Source organism: Pantherophis guttatus, chromosome 1 (genome assembly GCF_059756535.1).
Source record: "Pantherophis guttatus breed Tessera chromosome 1, ASM5975653v1, whole genome shotgun sequence".
Taxonomy (NCBI): Eukaryota; Metazoa; Chordata; class Lepidosauria; order Squamata; family Colubridae; genus Pantherophis; species Pantherophis guttatus.
Window position 1 is genome coordinate 33991063 of NC_142063.1, and position 20699 is coordinate 34011761.

At 37.1% G+C, this 20699-nt stretch overlaps 1 protein-coding gene across 2 annotated transcripts in view; it reads right to left on the reverse strand.

Moving 5' to 3' along the window:
* KCNH5 (potassium voltage-gated channel subfamily H member 5) overlaps positions 1 to 20699 on the reverse strand; it is a 207099-nt gene that overhangs the window by 164662 nt on the left and 21738 nt on the right. For both annotated transcript variants that reach the window (XM_034433549.3, XM_034433550.3), the window contains exons 2-4: positions 17979 to 18102; positions 15047 to 15153; positions 9373 to 9501 (exon numbers count right to left, since the gene is read on the reverse strand). In XM_034433549.3, coding sequence (XP_034289440.1) covers positions 9373 to 9501; positions 15047 to 15153; positions 17979 to 18102 — 360 coding nt within the window. The remainder of the gene's footprint in view (positions 1 to 9372; positions 9502 to 15046; positions 15154 to 17978; positions 18103 to 20699) is intronic.

Here is a 20699-nt window from a genome sequence, read left to right on the forward strand (position 1 = left end):
ATTGTAGCAGATGATTTTATGAGCTATGTTTAGGTTATACCGCAGTCTAGCCATATCTAGTCATATCTAGTCCAACCCCCCCACCCAAGCAGGAGACCCTCCACCATTTCTGACAAACGGCAGTCCAATCTCTTCTTGAAAGTCTCAAGTGATGAAGCTCCCACAACTTCCAAAGGCAAGCTGTTCCATTGGTTCATTGTCAGAAAGTTTGTCAGAAAGTTTCTCCTTATTTCTAGGTTGAATCTCTCTTTGTTCAGTTGTCCATCCATTATTCCTTGTCTGGCCTTCAGGTGACTTGGAAAATAGCTTGACCCTTCCTCTCTGTGGCAGCTCCTCAAATATTGGAATACTGCTATCACGTCTCCCCTGGTCCTTCTTTTCACTAGACTTGTCATGCCCAGTTCCATTCTTCATATGTTTTAATCTCCAATCACCTAATGATAATAATAACTTTATTGTCATTGTACATGTATAAACAATATACTGATGTTAGGCTGATTGGTCTGTAGTTTCCTGAATCTGTGGTTTTGTTTTTTTTCCCTTTTTTGAAGTTGGGAACCACATCAACTCTTTTCCAGTCCTCTGGTAGTTCCTTGATACTCCAGGATTTTTGAAAGATATCGTACAATGGTTCTGAGATGACATCTGCCAGCTCCTTTAGAACTCTGGCATGTAATCTGTCAGGTTCTGGAGATTTGTGTTCATCAAATCAGACAGGTGTTCTTTTACTGCTTTTTTTGCTTTTTTTATTGAGACTGAGAGAGAGTGACTGAGCCAAGGTCACCCAACTAGCCTTGTAAGTAAAGAGGGACTAGAATTCACAATCTCCCAGTTTCTAGCCTTCACTATTATACCAAACTGGTTCTTTGTATCAGCTATAGGTCTTCAGGAAAACTATATGCATCACTCCTCTTTTATTGTTCATTCACAGCTGCAGTGTGAATCTCCTGGGACCAGCAAGCCTACCAACAAATCCCTTGATCGCTGCCAGACTCTCTGTTCCATATGATTTTTTTTTTAAAAAAATAGTTTTCTTTTTCTTTTTAATTAACAAAATAACAATCAAATGGGAAGCAGGCCATAGATGATTTTAGGAATTGGAACAAGAAAGTGGTTGAAATTCAGAGCTCTGATCAAAAGTGTGTTCAATTGTCCAGGAAAAAAGAAAAAATAAAGGTCAAAATTTCCAGGAAGCTGGAGGGGTTAACAGGAAACAACTTCACTAATCTGTCTTCTGATAAATGGATGTTTTATGTCTGACTACACTCATCAAGGGAGAAATTCTGAAAAAGCTATACATTGTTCCAAACATGCTCACCAGTTTGAAACAAGAAAGAAGGGTCAGTATGAGTAGTGTTTATGGAAACCACAGTTGACACTAGACAATTTCTTCTTCTGAAACCATGGCAACCATGAGCGCTAGATACAATATTTTTAAATGAAAGTTTGGATTCTTAACAGGACTCCATGGAACACATAAAGGGAAAGGCTGGAGGGTGGTTAGTATGCTGAATTAACCACTATGCTACTCTAGTTTCAGGACACATTTTTCTGATCAGGGGAGGGGCCTGTAAGGCCTGGAAGCCATCTTTTTCATTGGATCTTCAGGCTTGCCTCATTTACTACTGTGGGAAACTGGGAGGGGGGATTGTATGGAGCCAGGGTGATGTATAGTCATAATAACATTCCTTTCTCAGAAAGTCAAGGACATCTTGCTCTGCACCTGGATGGCTGGAACTGGGAGGCATCTCCAGTTGGGACAATGCTTTGATTGGATCATGTGATGGACATGTGGGTGTTGGGTAGGGACTTGAACTTTCCTTTGGGTAGGGAAAACCTAGAAGCTTTCAGATTTGGGTTTTCCCAGATGTGCTAATATGACATCTCTAATAAAATGGAACTTTGAGAAAACTCAAGCCTCGGAGTTTTATTTCGTTGGGGGTATTACTTGGAACCCTGACAGCAGTTTTCAGACAGGCTCAATGCACCCATGTCTCCTTTGCTTCTGATAATAGCAGAATACATACAAATTCAGCAGGTGAAGATTTTCTCTAGCGTGGAGAGAAAACACTACCTAAAGTGTGTGATTGAGATGACCTGAAGCAAAGGAGGAGGTTGAATGAGGCCTGCTTTTTTGCAGAAGAGTGAATCCACACTGCTTTGAAAGGAGAAACAGCACAAATGGTTCATTTGGTAGCTTAAATGGGACCAAGTCTTACTACTGGAAGAATATGAAACTTTTCAAATGATGGAGCACCTGTCAGCAGGCCAAAGGCAAAGTTATTTAGTTCCTCTGCCGGTAGCTAGTTATCAGCATTTGAAGAATAGCAGGAAATACTTCAAACCATCCCTGACATTCTACATGACGGCAGCTCATTAAAATCACAAATTACACACATTTTCAAATTATCGTCCCATTCCATTATTTAAACAATGCACCATTTTCTGCTAAATGTTTTCAGGATTGACTAATATCTATCAATTGGGTCTGCATATTACACAGGGTGGCTCCTTCTCTAAGTTAGAAACCTTAAAGGAGCATCATCTAGAAAGAAGTGGTGTGTTGCAAAGAGCTCAGAGAAATTCCAAACTGTCAGGAGAAGAAGGGAATAAATGGGTATACAAAATTTGCCCAGTGTGGACTGAGCTTATAGGTAAAGGTAAAGGTTCCCCTCGCACATATGTGCTAGTCGTTCCCGACTCTAGGGGGCAGTGTTCATCTCCATTTCAAAGCTGAAGAGCCAGCACTGTCCGAAGACGTCTCGGTGGTCATGTGGCCAGCATAACTAAACGCCAAAGGCGCACCGAACGCTGTTACCTTCCCACCAAAGATGGTCCCTATTTTTCTACTTGCATTTTTTACGTGCTTTTAAACTGCTAGGTTGGCAGAAGCTGGGACAAATAACGGGAGCTCACCCTGTTATGCGACACTAGGGATTTGAACCACTGAACTGCCGACCTTTTGATCGACAAGTTCAGCATCTTAGCCACTGAGCCACCGCATCCCTTTGGACTGAGTTTACTTAATGGTTAAGTAATTAATAGGATTTGCAAGGAAGTGAAAAAACAAGAAGGGTTCCTACTCGTCTCCTCTTTTTAGTTTTGACCATTATGGAGATAAATTGCTGAATTTAATAGAACCTTAATATGACTGGAAGGAAACCTCTTATTTTGTTCTGTACTTAGATTTTCCCTCAAAGAGAAGGTAAAGAGTGAAGAATAATGTAACCCCAGCCTGATTCATTTCAACATCATCAAGGGATAACTTGCATAGGTAAGGGATCTCATCCAAACTGAAGATTGAATAATCTACAGTATTCCACTGACACAACTTTCAGCGCAAGGAAAGTGCCTTTGCGGCTTTCAATTGTGTTAATGAATGCACACTTTTGGTTGCAGAAACACACATTATGAGCAATTAGGGAATTACGAGCAATTAGGGATTAGGGAATCCAGTGACGCACAGGTATGTGTGAGTTGGCTTCAGTTCACCATTAACACATCTGGCAATGTTTGCTTCATCTGCAGATTGATTCTATTGTAGAGATGTTTCAATGTTCCTCTAGCATTATCCTCTTATTTTTAGACAGAAAGTAATGAACAAACATTTCTCCAGGGTAAAATATGCAGCACTCACCCTCCAGAGAATATAGTCTGAGAAAATATATATTTATATTACTGTAACAAGCTGAGTAGTAATTCTGTAATGCTCCTTTTTTTTTCATGTTATTAGAATTTACAAGAGGAACAATTCAGGGTAAGCTCTAATAGAAAGAAATAATAATTTGTAGTTTAAGTCCTATTGTTTCATAAATTATTTAATAAATAATTGCTTCTTTCGTGCTGAAAAAAAACTTGGTATGTGTATGTTTATTGTTACTGCAAATTATCTTTCCACTGACCATACTTTTAAATCTAATTCTACTTTAAAAATGATATTTAAATTAATTTAGAGAATGTAGGGTAGGAATGCTAAATAATTTGGCTATAACAAAAAAGTCTAAAGGAGGATATTGTAGACCTTTTGTATTGCATAGGTGGTATCAGTGGTGAAATCCAAATTTCTTTTACTACCGGTTCTGTGGGCATGGCTTGGTGGGCATGGTGTGGTGTGGCTTGGTGGGCATGGCTTGGTGGGCTTGGCAGGGGAAGGATACTGCAAAATCTCCATTCCCACCCCACTCTGGGGCTAGCCAGAGGTGATATTTGCCAGTTCTCCAAACTGCTCAAAATTTCTGCTACTGGTTCTCCAGAACCTGTCAGAACCTGCTGGATTTCACCTCTGTCAACTCTGTCAACAATCATAATAATCATATAGTAATATATGCTGTAAATTCTATACATTAGAAGAAATATTTTACCATATTTGGTGGAGAAGTTTAAAAAAACCTCAAAAGTACTGGAAATAAAACTCCAATTCTTCTTATTAGGCATAATTTTAAAACATAATAACATAAAATAATCACATCTTACTAAGATATATGTTCACGGCGAAGGATAAACTTAGCACAACAGAGATACATTACCAATGATTAAGTTGCAGGCTAAAGACTAGGAGATTGTGAGTCTTACTTTAGCCATAACAGACAGCTGCAGGACCTTGGGATAGTCACTCTCTCTCACCCCAACCCACTTCGTAGTGGTGTTGTTGTTGTGAGAAAAATAGGAGGAATAAAGTATATGAAGTATGTCTGCCTTCTTATTTATAAAAATAATAAGATGGGATAAAAAAAATGTAAAAAACCAAACTGGGAAATTAAACTTGGAGCATGCAGTAATTGCAAAATTAATAATATAAATTCACAACAGATTTTTTTTTTTAATTTGATTTATATGCCGCCCTTCTCCGAAGACTCGGGGCGGCTTACAATGCGTTAAGCAATAGCCTTCATACTTTTGTATATTTTAAACAAAGTCAGCTTATTGCCCCCACAATCTGGGTCCTCATTTTACCTACCTTAGAAAGGATGGAAGGCTGAGTCAACCTTGAGCTTGGTGAGATTTGAACTTGCAGTAATTGCAGGCAGCTGATGTTAATAACAGTGCTTTAATCTGCTGCGCTACTAGGGCTCAGAATTTAATCCAGTTTAAGCAAAAATGACTTCCATACCTATTATATGCTTTGTAAAAATAGTTAGAATACATGCCTTGGTCAAGGTAAAGCTGTAAATGTAGATGTAATTTATATAGATTACTGAAAAGCTTTTAATTCAGTAGTACACAATAAACTGTTCTTTAAACTAAATTCTTATGTTATTTCTGGATTTTTACCCGAGTGGATCGCTGCTTTTTTGTCTAACAGGCTGCAGAAAGTTAAAATAGGCAACTCAATGTCTGATCCAGTATCAGTTAACAGTGCTGTTTCTGTTATGGTCCGCCGGCAGCCTGTGGAGCTGGCAGCAGTCGGACAGTGAGGAGGCTGGGGAGGAACATGGGCCAGTCTTGGAGTCTGGGGAAGGCTCAGACGAGGGCTCTGCATCAGAGGCAGAGATGAGGCCAGGGCCATCTGGGAGTTATGTGCTGACTCCAAAGCCTCCAGAGTCTGATATCAGTGAGGCAGAGGAACAGGGGGAGCCTGTTCCCAGTGCATGCATGTGCAGAGCTGCCAGAAGGTAAGAACAGTTAAGACAAAAGGGGCAACTCGGGAGTAAGGCTTGGAGATTATTTGCCCCTCCCATAAAACATAAAGGAGGAGCAGAGGCACGTGAGCCTTTGCAGGAAGCAACGTGCTGGTCGGTTTAAATTCTGAAGCTCCGTTTTGACTCTGTGCTCCGTGTGGCCTTGCAAAGCTAATTGCCAATTAGGTCTTTGGCAGCGTGTCAAGGGAGATAAAGGTGGGTGCTTATCAGCCTTATCCCGAAGGGCTGTGGCAGACTTCTCTGGACTCTTTACAAACTATTTGTGACTCATCACGGGCTGGGAATGAACAGAATTCACAGCCGTTGAAATAAAAAGAGAGTTTTGGGGACTAATTGTGTGCTTTTCACTGTCTCAGGAAGCCTAGGTCAGAACAGTTCCTTAGAGCAGTGTCCCAGGACCAACTGTTTTCCTGATTTACATTAGTGACTTACTGTATATAATCAACCTAAAAGTACTTGATTCTCTTTGCTGTTGATGTAAAATTGTTTAAAACTACTGAAAATTCACTTGCTTCGCAAAATGACATTGACTGTGTTTTTGAATGGTCATCTATTTGGCAACTTTAAATTTCAGTTAAGAAATGTTCAGTTTTACATATTGGAAAACAAAACCAGAATGTAAAGTATAAGCTAGGTGGTATTGATTTGGTAGATGACCCTTATTTTGTTGACCCAGGTGTACTCATCTCTAATGATTTATGTTCTAGCATTGCTAAAAAATTCTAACCAGGTTGCAGTACAGTTGTAGCTGGAATTTCACTCTTTTTAAAAGTCTGATCTTTTTAGACAATTTGTACATATCAGCTCCAAAAAAAAAGTTATATTGACTTCCCTGAATAAATAGATGCAGAAAAGCAGCTTTTAGATTGTCTTACCTAAAGATATATTATCATCAGACTGTAAGAAAAATGCTTGACATTTGCAGAAGCTGTATGGATTTTTGCCAGGTCTGCTGCATAAGAATGTCAGGCTCAAGGGACTAAAGTTTAGATTTTTTACATAGATAAATCATTCAGTCAATTACTGAACTATGAAGCTTGCTAATGTTCTAACGAATGGAACTACTTTATACCATGTTAAAGAATTAATTCATTTAATCTAGTAAAAGTAGTCCTCAATTTAGAACAATTCATTTGGTGACCATTCAAGTTACAATAACATTGAAAAAAGTGACTTATAATTTGATCTGGAGGAGTAAGGAAAATCTACAAGTGTGCAAAAATGGACAGGCTGTCTATGGAAATGAAGGAGAGAGAAGAAACCGAGAACTACCAAATTTGGAATAGATGGTATACCTGGCTTGAGAATAAGTGTAAAACTTAAGTTATAAGTTGTAAAAATGTATAATAAATAATGTAAAATCTATAAGGAAATATCAATAATAATAGTAGATATTACTGTAATTTAAATGATGGTATACTATAGGATAGTGATGTATAGAAATAAAATTCATGTAAATATGATTGTTACAAAGGATATTTTTACCAATATGGAAAAGCTGTAAAGAGTGTAAATTTGTGTTTTGTGTTTTAAATGTTGGAAAATTCAATAAATATATTTTTTTAAAAAGAAAAAAGTGACTTATAACCATTTTTCACACTTACATCTGTTGCAGTATTCCCATGGTCACATGATCAAAATTCAGAGAGTTGACAACTGACTCATATTTATGACAGTAGCAGTATCCTGGGGTCATGTGACCACCTTTTGCAACCTTCTGAGAAGCAAACTCAATGGGGAAGCCAAATTCACTTAACAACCGTGTTACTAATTTAACAACTACAGTGACTTAACAACTCTGGCAAGGAAGGTTGTAAAAATGGGGTGAAATTCACTTAACAATTATTTCACTTAACAACAGATATTTTGGGTTCGATTGTGGTCACAAGTCAAGGACTACCTGTATTGTTTGTTGCATATGACAACAGCTTTTCAAGAAGTGGCTAAAGGATACTTGAAATTTGAATATATCAGAAATGCCAAAAATTATTCAACTTAAAATGATCGGCATACAAAGCATGCCTTCCTCAGAGCCCTCCTTTATTTGTACTGAAATAGTTCGTGAATGCCAAGCCTCTTGGTAGAAAATACTTCCATGAACAAAATGGACCTCATCAAGACATCCAATCTTCGTTTGTAAAGTGAAGTTATTATTTCAGATCTGAAATTTATATTATAATATAATTCAAAAGATTGGGTAGGAAGCTTGCTGTATGTTAGCATCAATATTTTAGTTTCACTGAATTTTTCATTGGAACTTATTTTTCCCATGAATAATGAATACAGCCTCATATTTATACACTGTTTATCTACCATGAGATTGTGGTATTAAGGTTATTTATTATGTATAAGTCTGGTGTTCCTGATTTTTTTTCTTTTCATGTTATAAAATGTAGTTTCCTAATTACACATCCCATTATTTTTTTAGTGATTTTTCCTTCTCCCCAATTCCTATATATTCCCGGTGCATTGTAATATATATAATCCTCTTGTTTATCCTTCCAAGCTATGTTCTTCTGGGAAGTTTCTAGGTATAATAGTATGACAATATTATTTTCAGGAGACAGAATATGAATTATGCAATTTCCAGAGTGTAACAACTGCCAAAAGAGAGTTTCTTTTGTTAGATATTAGCATTCCATGTACTAGTTCAACTACTTTTTAAGTCTGTCACATACAGGAGTGATGCAAACTTGGTGCCGTCTATAATCATAAGACTTGGTTGTGCTGGTCAGGAATTCAGAGTTCTGTGGTCTCAAAACATCTGGAGGTCATTAGGTTGTGGTAAGCTGTGCCAGGCAATTGTTTTGTCTTAGTATTTTCAATCTACTTTTAACACGGTGGCCCTTTGGAACCTCATGATCTCAGCTGCACAATCTGTGATTCTTAAAGTATAGACTCCAGGGGTCGAGTTTGAAATGTACTCCTGTGTAGACCTATAACCCTTCCAAAGCAGGAAGTTTGAAATTAGCACAGACAAGAGGATTGCTGAGAGACTACCAGAGGACTACCAGAGGACTACCGCCTGTCAAAGTAAACTTTCTTAAACTTGATGCTGTCCTTATGCATTAAGACTGAAATTGTTCATCACTTTTTTGCAAGTCCCATGGCTCTACTCTGACATTATTGATTTGTTGAGCTGAATTTAAGTTTCGGCTTAAACATTTAGCCTGTCCCTGTTGTTGTTGCTTCCCATGTTTGTATTGTACCAACAGAGAGATTATTTTTTAATTTAAAAAAATGCCAAAAAAGGGATGTCAAATAAATAAAATCTAACATTTTTGGAGGACTCCGTATTTGAGAATTCTGGGGTGCGCAATGCTACAGTAGAAGAATCAATTTTCAACAAGTCAATAACATCAATCAATTTTAATTCACTCAATGATCAGTAAATTACATAATCCATAATTTAAAAAAAAACATTGTTCAGACTTGCATCAGCTATTGCCTCATTTTCGCTGTAACAACACATAATATAGTTACTATAGGGGTGAAATCTGGGAGAAGATCTTTCATAACTAACTATTTACAATTGCAATGATGAATTATTTCTCTCTCCAGATCCACAGTCAAGCATATTTTAGAATACCTATCTTGCAGAAGAAGGAAGGATATTATTTAGGATTTTTTAAAATATTTTTTCAGGATAGATAGATGAGAGAAAGTGATACAGATAGAAAAATAGAATTTCCAATTTCTGGGAATCTGTTTTAAACCTTATTTTCAGAATTACCTTTGGTTGAATCATCTTCAATAGGTTGCTTGAATAAAGTGATATCTTTAAAAGTGCAAAGAAATAACACCACTTTGTCATGCTCGTTTCTTATCGGTGCAATTTGCATATAAAACCAAACAGGTGTTCCTGTAATTGAAAAATAAATAAATAAAGCACACATCACATCAAAGGGAGTATGAAAGCAGGCTCATCATCCTAATGATATCCTATTATGTTTACAATGAGCTGTTATTATAGAGAAAAGCATTTGAGTGCCACTGAATAGAATGGGAGAATTAGTCACTGAAAGAAATAGGACTTAACCATTCTTAACTGGGCAAACCATTGTGGTAATTTGTTTGATCTAAGAAATTGGCCTTAATTTGGAAATCTGCAAAAAGATGGGACTGCAAACACGGGCAGTAGCTGCACCCGTCTTCTCTTCCTTTTCTGTTTCATTCTTGAATCTTTGCTTCTACACAGGAGGATCTGGAAGGTTGAAAAACTTAAAATGGTGATCACAACCACACAATCAACCACACAATTACCCCTTTACTCAAAAGGAGTAATGCTTTGATTGCATGTTGACAGCTACCATCGTGATTTTTTTTGACATCCCCTTCTGTCCTTCACTCCCAGTAGATCCTCCTGCTTCCATATTTTACAATCTGAGCTTCCTTTTCTTTAGTGGAAGTTTCTATGTCTGTTGCCTGGCATACAGATCAGTGTGAGGTTGAAGGTGGGACTCAAATATCTCTGGCTGCTAATTCTATGAATTTAAGTATGTAAAAAGATTGTTGTGGAATTAAACTACATAATCTAACCTAACCCAGCATTCTTTTTCTGACAGTCTTCCAGGCAGATGCCTGTAGGTGCTCAGATGTTCAGGCTTCATCCCACCACCTGCTATTTAGACTAGGCTTCCATTCTGTTTCTCCTATAAAAATGTTAATTATAACTTTTTTAATTCTCACCACTATAATGGCATATTCTTATGACCTTTATTAGACAGCAACAGAGAATCTCTGCATACACTTTTTCTGGAACAAATGTACCCATTTCCTAAGCATTATAAAAATTATGTTCCATTATGTCAAAGAAATCATCTGTAGCCAAAGGACAAGAGACCTGAAAATGATACAGGCCAGGCAAGCAAAGTCACGATGAACTATTTCAAAACTCAAACTATGTATGAATATAAGCTTTACGCTTTTTATAGGCAACCAAAGTCAATAGACACTCTGTTTCCTAGCCATGTGGTATCTACTTATCATGTAGTTATTGCACATAGAGAGATTATTAGAAACATTCATAGTCTGATGACTCAAAGGGAACAGATGGATCAACATCAGGGTGAAATCCAGCCGGTTCTATCCGGCTTGAGCGAACCGGTAGCGGCGGCTGTGGGAGGCTCCTCCCACCCACACGGATGTCATGATGTCACTTTTTTGTGACATTTTAAGCTTCTGCGCATCTGCAGAAAGCTTTGCACATGTGCAGACAACGGTGTGCGCACATTGGCGAACCAGTAGGGAAGGTAAATAAATTTCACCCCTGATCAACATCAACATCTCTGCACCATTTGTCCAGTGTTTTTTTGCATACTGACGCATTAATAGTTTTTTTTTAATTCTCTAGCCTTTGTCCTCATCTGAGCCATCATTCTTTCATTTCTCCAGCTTCTACCACTACCATCATTGCCAAATTTGGTTCTGTCGTGTCAGCAAGAGAATAATCCCAATCCAATTTCATAAATTTTCCAATATTGTGTTAGACTAAAGAGAACATGGAGAACAGATGGTTCTGGAAATTCCTTCCAGTTTCTTAATAGCTCTATTTTGGGCATCATGATTACAAGGGAAGGAGTTTAAGAATGAAACAGTTTGGCGGTGACATCAGCATGAACTGGAGTGAAGGAATGGGGTTCCGTTCCTGAAGCTCGAATTTTCCAGCCAGGAAGCCTTAAAAGGCACTATCAATCCCAGAAAGTCTTTCTTTTGCCAGCTCCTTTCCCAACCAATATAGATGGGCTTCCTCCCAGGTAGTTCCAGCCTGACACCAAGGTCGCTGCATTCTGGGGATGAACTGCTATCAAGTTAACACCTCAGGGTTCTCAAAACACCTATGTGCAATTGTATTGGCTATTGGTGGACCGGTGAAGTGGGGTGGGGTTTACATTGGGAAGAATAGCTTAACACTTTACACTGGAAACTGACTTCTCTGCAATCACTTTCTCTCAGTAAAAAATCATTTTGATAACTGTTTCAAGAGTCAAACTTTCCTGAGGGGATAGCTGAGGCAGATCTTTACATCCTGTGTGATTCTGTTTACAGACCATTATCCTTCTTTTAGCCAGACAGATAAAGTTCCCTTTACAGAAGTTCCTTTGAACATTCCATTGGGTTGGAAGAAATAAATCAGGAGGCAACTGTAATTCAGCATCAAGAACATATTGAGATTCAAGATACGGTAGTGGCCAAAATTGTGGAAATCTTTTGGGAAAAGTGTATTTTCTAAAACTAACTAATAACACCACTTTATTTGGAGTAGCTCCATAAAATTATATATCAATGGAAAGATAATTTAATCAAGAATGTAATGCAATAACTTTTATGAAGGATTTGCTATTAGAATAGCAGTTACAGTATAAAGAAGAAAAGTGAAACACATAGAAAAAATGAGATATAGAAAAATTATCACATCAGTTAATACTTAGTTGGGTAATCTTTAGCATGAATTATAGCTTTACAATGTCTTCCCATGGAGTGAACCAAGTCTTTTAGTTCTGCAGCTATTATAATGTGAAACCAAGACTGAATGATTGCTTCTATTAACTGGGTTTTATTGCTGGGTCGTTTCTGACTAACAAGTTTCTTTAGTCGGCTCCATAGATTTTCAATTGGGTTAAAGTCTGGGCTACTCCCAGGCCATTCCAGCAGTGGAATATGATAATCTGGAAACTCCAAAAAAAAGTGGTGTTATTAGCCATCAAACCTCAAAAATACACTTTTCCCAAAAGGTTTCCACAATTTTGGCCACTACTGTATAAGTGTGAGGGCTGTGCATATGTAACGGTAAGGAAGGAAGGAAGGAAGGAAGGAAGGAAGGAGGGAGGGAGGGAGGGAGGGAGGGAGGGAGGGAGGAAGGAAGGAAGGAAGGAAGGAAGGAAGGAAGGAAGGAAGGAAGGAAGGAAGGAAGGAAGGAAGGTTGTTTTATCCTCTGATCTCAGCACTGCAGCCAAAAGAACCCAGTTTGGTGTAGTGGCTAAAGTGCTAGACTAAAAACTGTGAAATTGTAAGTTCTAGTCTTTCTCTGTAAAGATAACAGATTTAAATTTCATAAGCAAGCTTGACAACCTGCGAAATGCTTTGCTGAGCTGTATAACTGTGTAATTATCTCAAAATTGCAAAACTTTGAGAAGATTGGTTGAGGAATTGCTTTGGAGTTATGATGAAGCACTCCACCAGAGATTCTTGTCAACGAAAAACAACAGCATTAGCCAATGAAATTGCATCAGTTTAAATCACATTAATCAAGAAGACAGCAACTAACATAACGCTATCCACTTCAAGCAGAGTGAAAATTCTGGGTAGTGCATTATCAAAATACAGAAAATAAGGCCTTTACAATTTCTGCAGGTAGGACTTGATATGCCAATTCAATAGGCTATGGAAGGCTAACAATCGTACTTTGTAAGCAAGTTCAAAAATCTGGAAGGTACCCTGAGCAAGAATGTTACTCAAGAGCCAAGTGATTGTACCAAGCAGTCACATCACTTAATTTCACATGAATGTTATTGTTCACAAGATAATGAAAAACAGTAGCTGTGTCATGTTCAAAATGTTTGTATCAAGGATGCTCAAGATGATGCAGTATTAATTAAGAAGCAGGAGTGTGTGGTGAAAGCTAATTTTAGGACTATCCATAATCAAAAAAGGACATATTCTATTATATATATCCATAATCAAAAAAGGACATATTCTATATATAGAACAGGAAGTTTTTTATTAAGTGATTCTTACCATTATAAATCAGTATCTGAAGAAGACATACTATTTCCACTAACAGAAGTAGATTTTCCAAACTATTCTCTGGAGGACTGGGAGTGTTTAAAAGAAAGCCATTGTCATTTCATTTGGAAATGCCTTATTGATTTTGTGGGACTGTTTCAGAGAAAGAATTCTCTGAATGTTGCAGACTCTGATTCAAAAAAGCTGGGTATATTTTTAGTGATTTTATTTTATTTTTTATTTTATTTTTTGCCTAACAACAGGAGTCAGTTCTGCTGAGAGATGCTGGTGAGATGATGACTAAAAACTTATCTTAATTATCTCTATTTACAACTGAAGATTTTCAAAACATAAAAGAACAAATTGTAGATACTGTTCTAAAAGCTGCTAGCTCCATTCGTTTATTTTAAATGACAGATTTTTATTTCTGGGGAACTAGTTGTAGATTGCTTTCCTTTTACCATCACTAACCTTTGAGGACTAGTGTCATACACAATTCAGTGTGTTGACAAGCCAGTAAAGCACTGTCCTCTTGCTCAGCTGAGGAGCCTTCTTCCCTTTGTAAATTGGTCATAACATGCTCACCAAAAGGATCATTTCCAATGCACCTGGGGTTGATGTAACAACTATAATCTCTCCAAATGTCCAATTCTTAACAAATCCAATCACTTTTTCCTTTCAGCAGTTACCAGAGAAAACTGCACTGGACTTTCTACATCTGCCAGAGTTTATAAATTCAGAGATTATATGTATTTAAAATATTTCTAGTAATTTTAATCCATATATTTACTTCATCTTATTTTCTGTAGTTTAATGAAGAATGCAGCTTCAGAAAATACCTGAGTAAGTCTGAGCATCTGAATTTTTACAGCAATGAGGGCTTACAAAGATAAAGGATCTCAGTGTGACGCTGGGTTTCTCAAGGATTTTTACAGAAGTTTGAAACTACATTTACCCAGAATAAACACAGAGAAAAGAAGAATAACAGAGCTCAATGGTAATGCACCTATCTGCATGCACAAGAACAAAGTTGATGTTTTCCATTGCCTTTTTCCAGAATTTTTCATTTTAAGTAGCCTGAGACCATGCCCTGCTTCTTTTACCATGATTTATGGTTAGAGTGTTGTTCCTTAAATTTATTACTATAGTATCCATTAGTAGCAAAAATATTGGGTTGGACAGAAATATAAGCAAGAAAACCTCTTGATCAGGGCATGCCAGACTAATATCCCCAGTCCAATTTTCCTGCCAAAATCAGTCAGCATTCAATTATCATTAATCAATCTTTACAATGCTTTTTGCCTTTCTTTCTTTTTCTTTCTTTCTTTCTTTCTTTTTCTTTCTCTCTCTCTCTTTCTTTCTCTCTCTGTCTCTTTCTCTCTCTCTCTTTCTTTCTCTCTCTGTCTCTTTCTCTCTTGTCTCTTTCTTTCTCTTTCTCTCTCTCTCTCTCTCTCTTTCTTTCTTTCTTTCTTTCTTTCTTTCTTTCTTTCTTTCTTTCTTTCTTTCTTTCTTTCTTTCTTTCTTTCCCCAAATACTTTTTAAAACATTTCTGCAAACTTTTGTTTATTGTGGTGGTACTTCCCTCTTGTGTGCATTTTCTGTTAAGATCAACAATAAGTATGTTACCAGCATATATGACCATTTCAAAGGCAACCAAAGTCCACACGGTTTCATATACGTACTGTTCTTCTTATACAAAAGGACTTCAAAGCAATTTGATTCGTAGTTGTCAAATGTCTGTCTAACTTTTTCAATCGTTTTCTTATCTGTGAGTTCCCCATACATAAAACTGGAGAAATAAAAGAGAAAAGAAAAATAATTTGCTTCATGGTCAAAAATAGGCAATCTGACATCCTTACAGACATATTTATGTTTTAGATTGCAACATAATTGCAGCCATGTATCTTTAACTGTGATTTATACTTTGTGTAGTTCATCATTTATAGTTGCAAAATTGTTATGAAAGTCCCTAAAAGCAAATGTAGGTGGCAGAGACCTTTGATGCAGGAAAGATTTATATCACTTAATGTACCAGATGCTCTGGGCATAGGAAGGGAGGGAGAAAGGGAGGAGGGAGGGGAGGCAGAAAAGAAAGAAAGAAAGAAAGAAAGAAAGAAAGAAAGGGAGGGAGGGAGGGAGGTGGGAGGGAGGGAGGGAGGGAGGGAGGTGGGAGGGAGGGAGGGAAGGGAGGCAGAAAAGAAAGAGAGAGGGGGAGGGAGGGAGAGAGAGAGGAGGGAGGGAGGGAGGGAGGGAGGGAGGCAGGAAAGAAAGAAAGAAAGAAAGAAAGGAAGGAAGGAAGGAAGGAAGGAAGGAAGGAAGGAAGAAAGAAAGAAAGAAAGAAAGAAAGAAAGAAAGAAAGAAAGAAAGAAAGAGGGAGGGAGGGAGGCGGGAAGGAGGGAAGGAAGGGAACAGAGGAAGGAAGGAAGGAAGGAGGGAAATATTTTCTCAACAGTCCTAACCTTTCATTGTAAATACAGGATTCAGAATGCTAAAAGTGACATCTTATCAACTGTATATTGATTTTTTTAACGCTGCATTTTTTACTGTTAAGAACCAAAGCAGAATATAACTATTTACAAGAAATATTTTAAATACAGTTAGATCTGCCTCAAATACTGCATGTTTAAAGTCATAAGACAGTTTAAAAAAATTGTATGACGTAGAGCATCAACAGCAAAGCAGACAAGAAAGCAGAGTGGTACAAATTTAACCCAAAGTCCGGATGATGGATATGATTTACACTGGCGCCCAAAGCTTACAAAACTCTGTGCCAAACATAACACAACAGCAAGAAAATTCCAAAACCACCACACACACATACAAAAAAAGCCTCATCCTACTAAATGGCACAATTTGGAAAGCAGATACCCCCCCCCAAAAAAAATAGGCAATTCCAACTAATTCATTCTGATATTTAATTTTCTTTGGTCAATATCACAAAACAGCCTAGAACTATATAATGGTAGCACACAAGTATAGGCAAGTAAGTAATTAAAAGATTGCAATAGCAATCACACATGGACTTATATACCACTTCACAGTGGTTTACAGCACTCTCTGGGTGGTTTACAGAATCAGCATATTGTCCCCAGTAATCTGGGTCCTCATTCTACCAATCTCGGAAGGATGGAAGGCTGAATCAACCTTGAGCCCATCAAACTCCTGTCTATGGCCAGAATTAGTCTGCAATACTGCATTCTAACCACTCTACCACTTTTCTCAACTATGTATTCAGGAGCAAAAAGAAGAGAAGGAAGTTCATTTCATCAAATAACTTGCTAACTGAATTTCCACTCATTTAGATGAATCTGCTTGAGGATAATTGCGGTTAACTTAAATGTCACTGAATAACTCCAGCTTGTTTCTTTTCTTTTCTTTTTTTAAATTTATCTCATTTTTTCTCTCTTTATTTTTTTCCCTTTGTTTTTGAAATCATAATGGTGTCCTCTATGATCTTCCTGGATATTTCTCTACAGATTATTCTGGAACAATAATGCACCAGCAGAAAGTGCTGGTAGACACTAAAACCAATTCTCCATTTGTGGTCTCCAGAAAGATATTTCACTCCAATATTATCTGAGTGTGGACCCCAGCAACAATAGAATAGAATAGAATAGAATAGAATAGAATAGAATAGAATAGAGTAGAGTAGAGTAGAGTAGAGTAGAGTAGAGTAGAGCAGAGCAGAGCAGAGCAGAGCAGAGCAGAGCAGAGCAGAGCAGAGCAGAGCAGAGCAGAATAGAATAGAATAGAATAGAATAGAATAGAATAGAATAGAATAGAATAGAATAGAATAGAATAACAGAGTTGGAAAGGACCTTGGAGGTCTTCTATTCCAACCCCCAGCTTAGGCAGGAAATCCTATACCATTTCAGACAAATGGTGATCCAATCTCTTTTTAAAACTTGCAGTGTTGGAGCATTTACAACTTCTGGAGGCAAGTTGTTCCACTGATTAATTGTTCTAACTGTCAGAAAATTTATCCTTAGTTCTAGGTTGCTTCTCTCTGATTAGTTTCTACCCATTACTTCTTGTCCTGCCCTCAGGTGCTTTGGAGAGTAGCCTGACTCCCTCTTCTTTGTGAGATATTGGAACTATCATGCTATCATGTCAACCCTAGTCCTTCTTTTCATCAAACTAGACTATAAATGGGGATACTGAAAAAACACAGCCTTCTTGATTTTTTTTTTCCTCTATCCATTTCTTTTCAGAATAGATGGAAAGGAAAACTGATGAGCTTCATTTAGTTCATTATGAAATGCATGCAGATTTATTAAAAAGTGATATAATTGGTTTCTGAGCAACTATTTCTTATATTAATCTTCCCCAGTTTGATGTCTTCCAGATATATTTGCTGCTTAGAAATTATTGCTATTTGAATATTTAAAGTGCTTTGGAAGTTGCTCTGGGAAAACTTTTGTTTTAAAGAATAATCATCAATTTTATATAATAATCACAGTAAGAAGATAAATCCCAAATATTCTCAGATAGCATAATTGTTGAACTGCCACATCTGGAGAGCACCAGATTGAGAAAGCTTTCCTTTACTGTGATGATTATGAATTTCTGCAAGGATCTTCCCTGAACCAATCAAGGCAAACCGTTGAAACTCACCTGCAAGTGCTACTTTTCTGCATGACGTCAGCTCGATGGTATCCAGAGAGTTTACAGAAACCGTCATTACTATAAACTACAGGCCAGTCCACAATCTGAGCATTGCCCAATAAAAAACTTGATTCTAAAGTGAAAGAAAACAAAACAAAGTTAATTCCTCATATAAAGAAATCTTCCAGTTATTGAACAACAACATTCTACAACAACATTTCTTAACCCCAGAAACTTTAAGATGTATGAACTTCAACTCCCAGAATTTTTAAACTTGCAGAGGTAGAAAAATACTGCTCTGGATCATTGTTTTGGACTACCATTATATAGTAATGGAAAATAGGTCATAAGAAGTGAAATAGCAATAGCACTTAGACATATACTGCTTCATAGTGCTTTACAACCCTCTCTAAATGGTTTACAGAGTCAGCATATTTCCCCAATAATCTGGGTCCTTGTTTTACCAGTCTCAGAAGGATGAAACGCTGAGTCAACCTTGAGTCAGTCAGGATCGAACTGCTGGCAGTCAGCAGATTTAGCCTGCAATACTGGATTCTAACCACTGCGCAACCACATTTTCCATGATAAAATGTCACAACATAGAATGCTTCTGTTCAGAGTTCAAGATATCTGCTGTGTACTCCATTCCCTTCCCTTCTCACCTCATTTTTCCATTCCCATATCCATCAGCCCAAAAATGCTTTTTTTAGGTTTAATTCCCTTTCGGGTTTGTTTGTTTTTTTAGTTTGGGAACAAGCAATTTTTTGCTTATCCCTTCTTTTTATGTATGGAAAAGGCCATTTGGGCCACACATGGATTAGAATTTAACAGATAAGTTTGTTATCAATCCATTCTGTTGAGTAATATTTGGTATTCTCAGGAGTTACACCAAATTTTGAAAGCATCCCCAATTAACCAACAAAATAATTTGAAGGTGGCAAGGAAAACATAGAAGCATGATTGCTAACTAAATCTCTGGGTCAAGAAGCCCTCATTCTGAGAAATGAAGTGGTCCCATGAGCCCTTGGGATGGAGCAGCCTATCTTTTCTATTACTTTAAAGCTCCACCGTGTGAATGAACAGGGAAGAAATGAACATGGGAAATGTGTGGGATTACATGTGGTCCTCAATTTATGACCACAATTGAGCCCAACATTTCTGTCGCTAAGTGAGACATTGGTTAAGTAAGTTTTGTAATTATGGCAGCAGGAATGGTATTTGCACAAAATTGGAAAGCAGAAAAAATTCCTACAAAGGGAAAGGTAATTAAAAAAATATTAGAATGTGCAGAAATGAGGAGATTAACATTAGCAATTAAGGGGAAGGACGAATCGGAATATTATAATATATGGGAGCAATTTTATTAATGGATAGAGATTGAATATAGACAGTAGGCAATATAAAAGTAAGAAATATGGGGAAAATATGTTGTAATACATTAAATTTAAATGTAAGAGGAAAGATAAATATGTATTAAGAAAATGATGATAAATGTTGAATATGATGACACAAAAAAATTTGTACCCAGATGTTACACTGACAATGATGAATTGTTTGTTTAAAATAAAAATAAAAAACTTTTTTTAAAAAATAAGTTTTATCCGATTTTACAACCTTTCTTACTACGGTGGCTAAGTGAATCACTAAATTTTTTCAGTGCTGAGATAACTTTGAATAGTCACTAAATGGACTGTTGAAAGTCAAGGACTACCTACTATTGAGAACTGGACCTCTCATATAAATGGCTCTTAATTCCTTAACCAGATATAGTTGGATCTGGGCCTTCTGTGTTTTGTTCTCTTTCATTAAGGAACTTTGCTCTGTCTGGAAAAATTCCCAGAGGAATGTCCCTTTGCTGATCTTTAGGAAGCAGGACTTGGATGTTTCTTCCCTAAGTTTTCTTCTCATGTTTGAAGCGTAGCCAGCTGTTCTCCTTTTTTGCTTCATTTTTGCATTTCCTGTCTGTTTTTAAACTGTTGCTTTTTACTGGGATTTAATTAGTCATTTTTAAAATGTTGGTCTTTTGTAAGCTGCCCTCAGAAACTCTTGGGGAAAAAGAAAAAAGCAGCTAGTGTGTGAAATTAGAATAAATTAATAAAAAAAAAATTAACTACGTCAGATCATCAGTAAAGAGAAGTCCAGGGGGAGAGAGGCCTGCTTCTAGAAAGTACACTGGTTTTTGAACTAATTAAACCAGCCTGGTTTTTGTTTTGTCCTGTGTTTCTTTCTCTCAATATATAGCAGAACAAAGCATATACCGGTATACATGCAGTTGTAGCAATGAAGGTATCTAGGCCCAGTGCTTTAGATTTCATACTGTCTGCTTTCCATTCAGGACTATTTGTTTATGTCTTTTTATTAGAGAGACCAATACATACAAGAATTCTTTATTGTTTGAAGAAAAGATAATAGAATAGAATAGAATAGAATAGAATAGAATAGAATAGAATAGAATAGAATAGAATAGAATAGAATAGAATAGAATAGAATAGAATTCTTTACTGGCCAAGTGTGATTGGACACACAAGGAATTTGTCTTGGTGCATATGCTCTCGGAGTACATAAAAGAAAAATTATTTATTTATTTATTATTTTATTAGTCATATTTCTATGCCGCCCACTCTCCGAGGACTCTGGGCGGCTTACACCAAAGACAGTATACTAAATAGCATGTTGCCCCCTAAAAATCTGGGTCCTCATTTTACCCACCTCGGAAGGATGGAAGGCTGA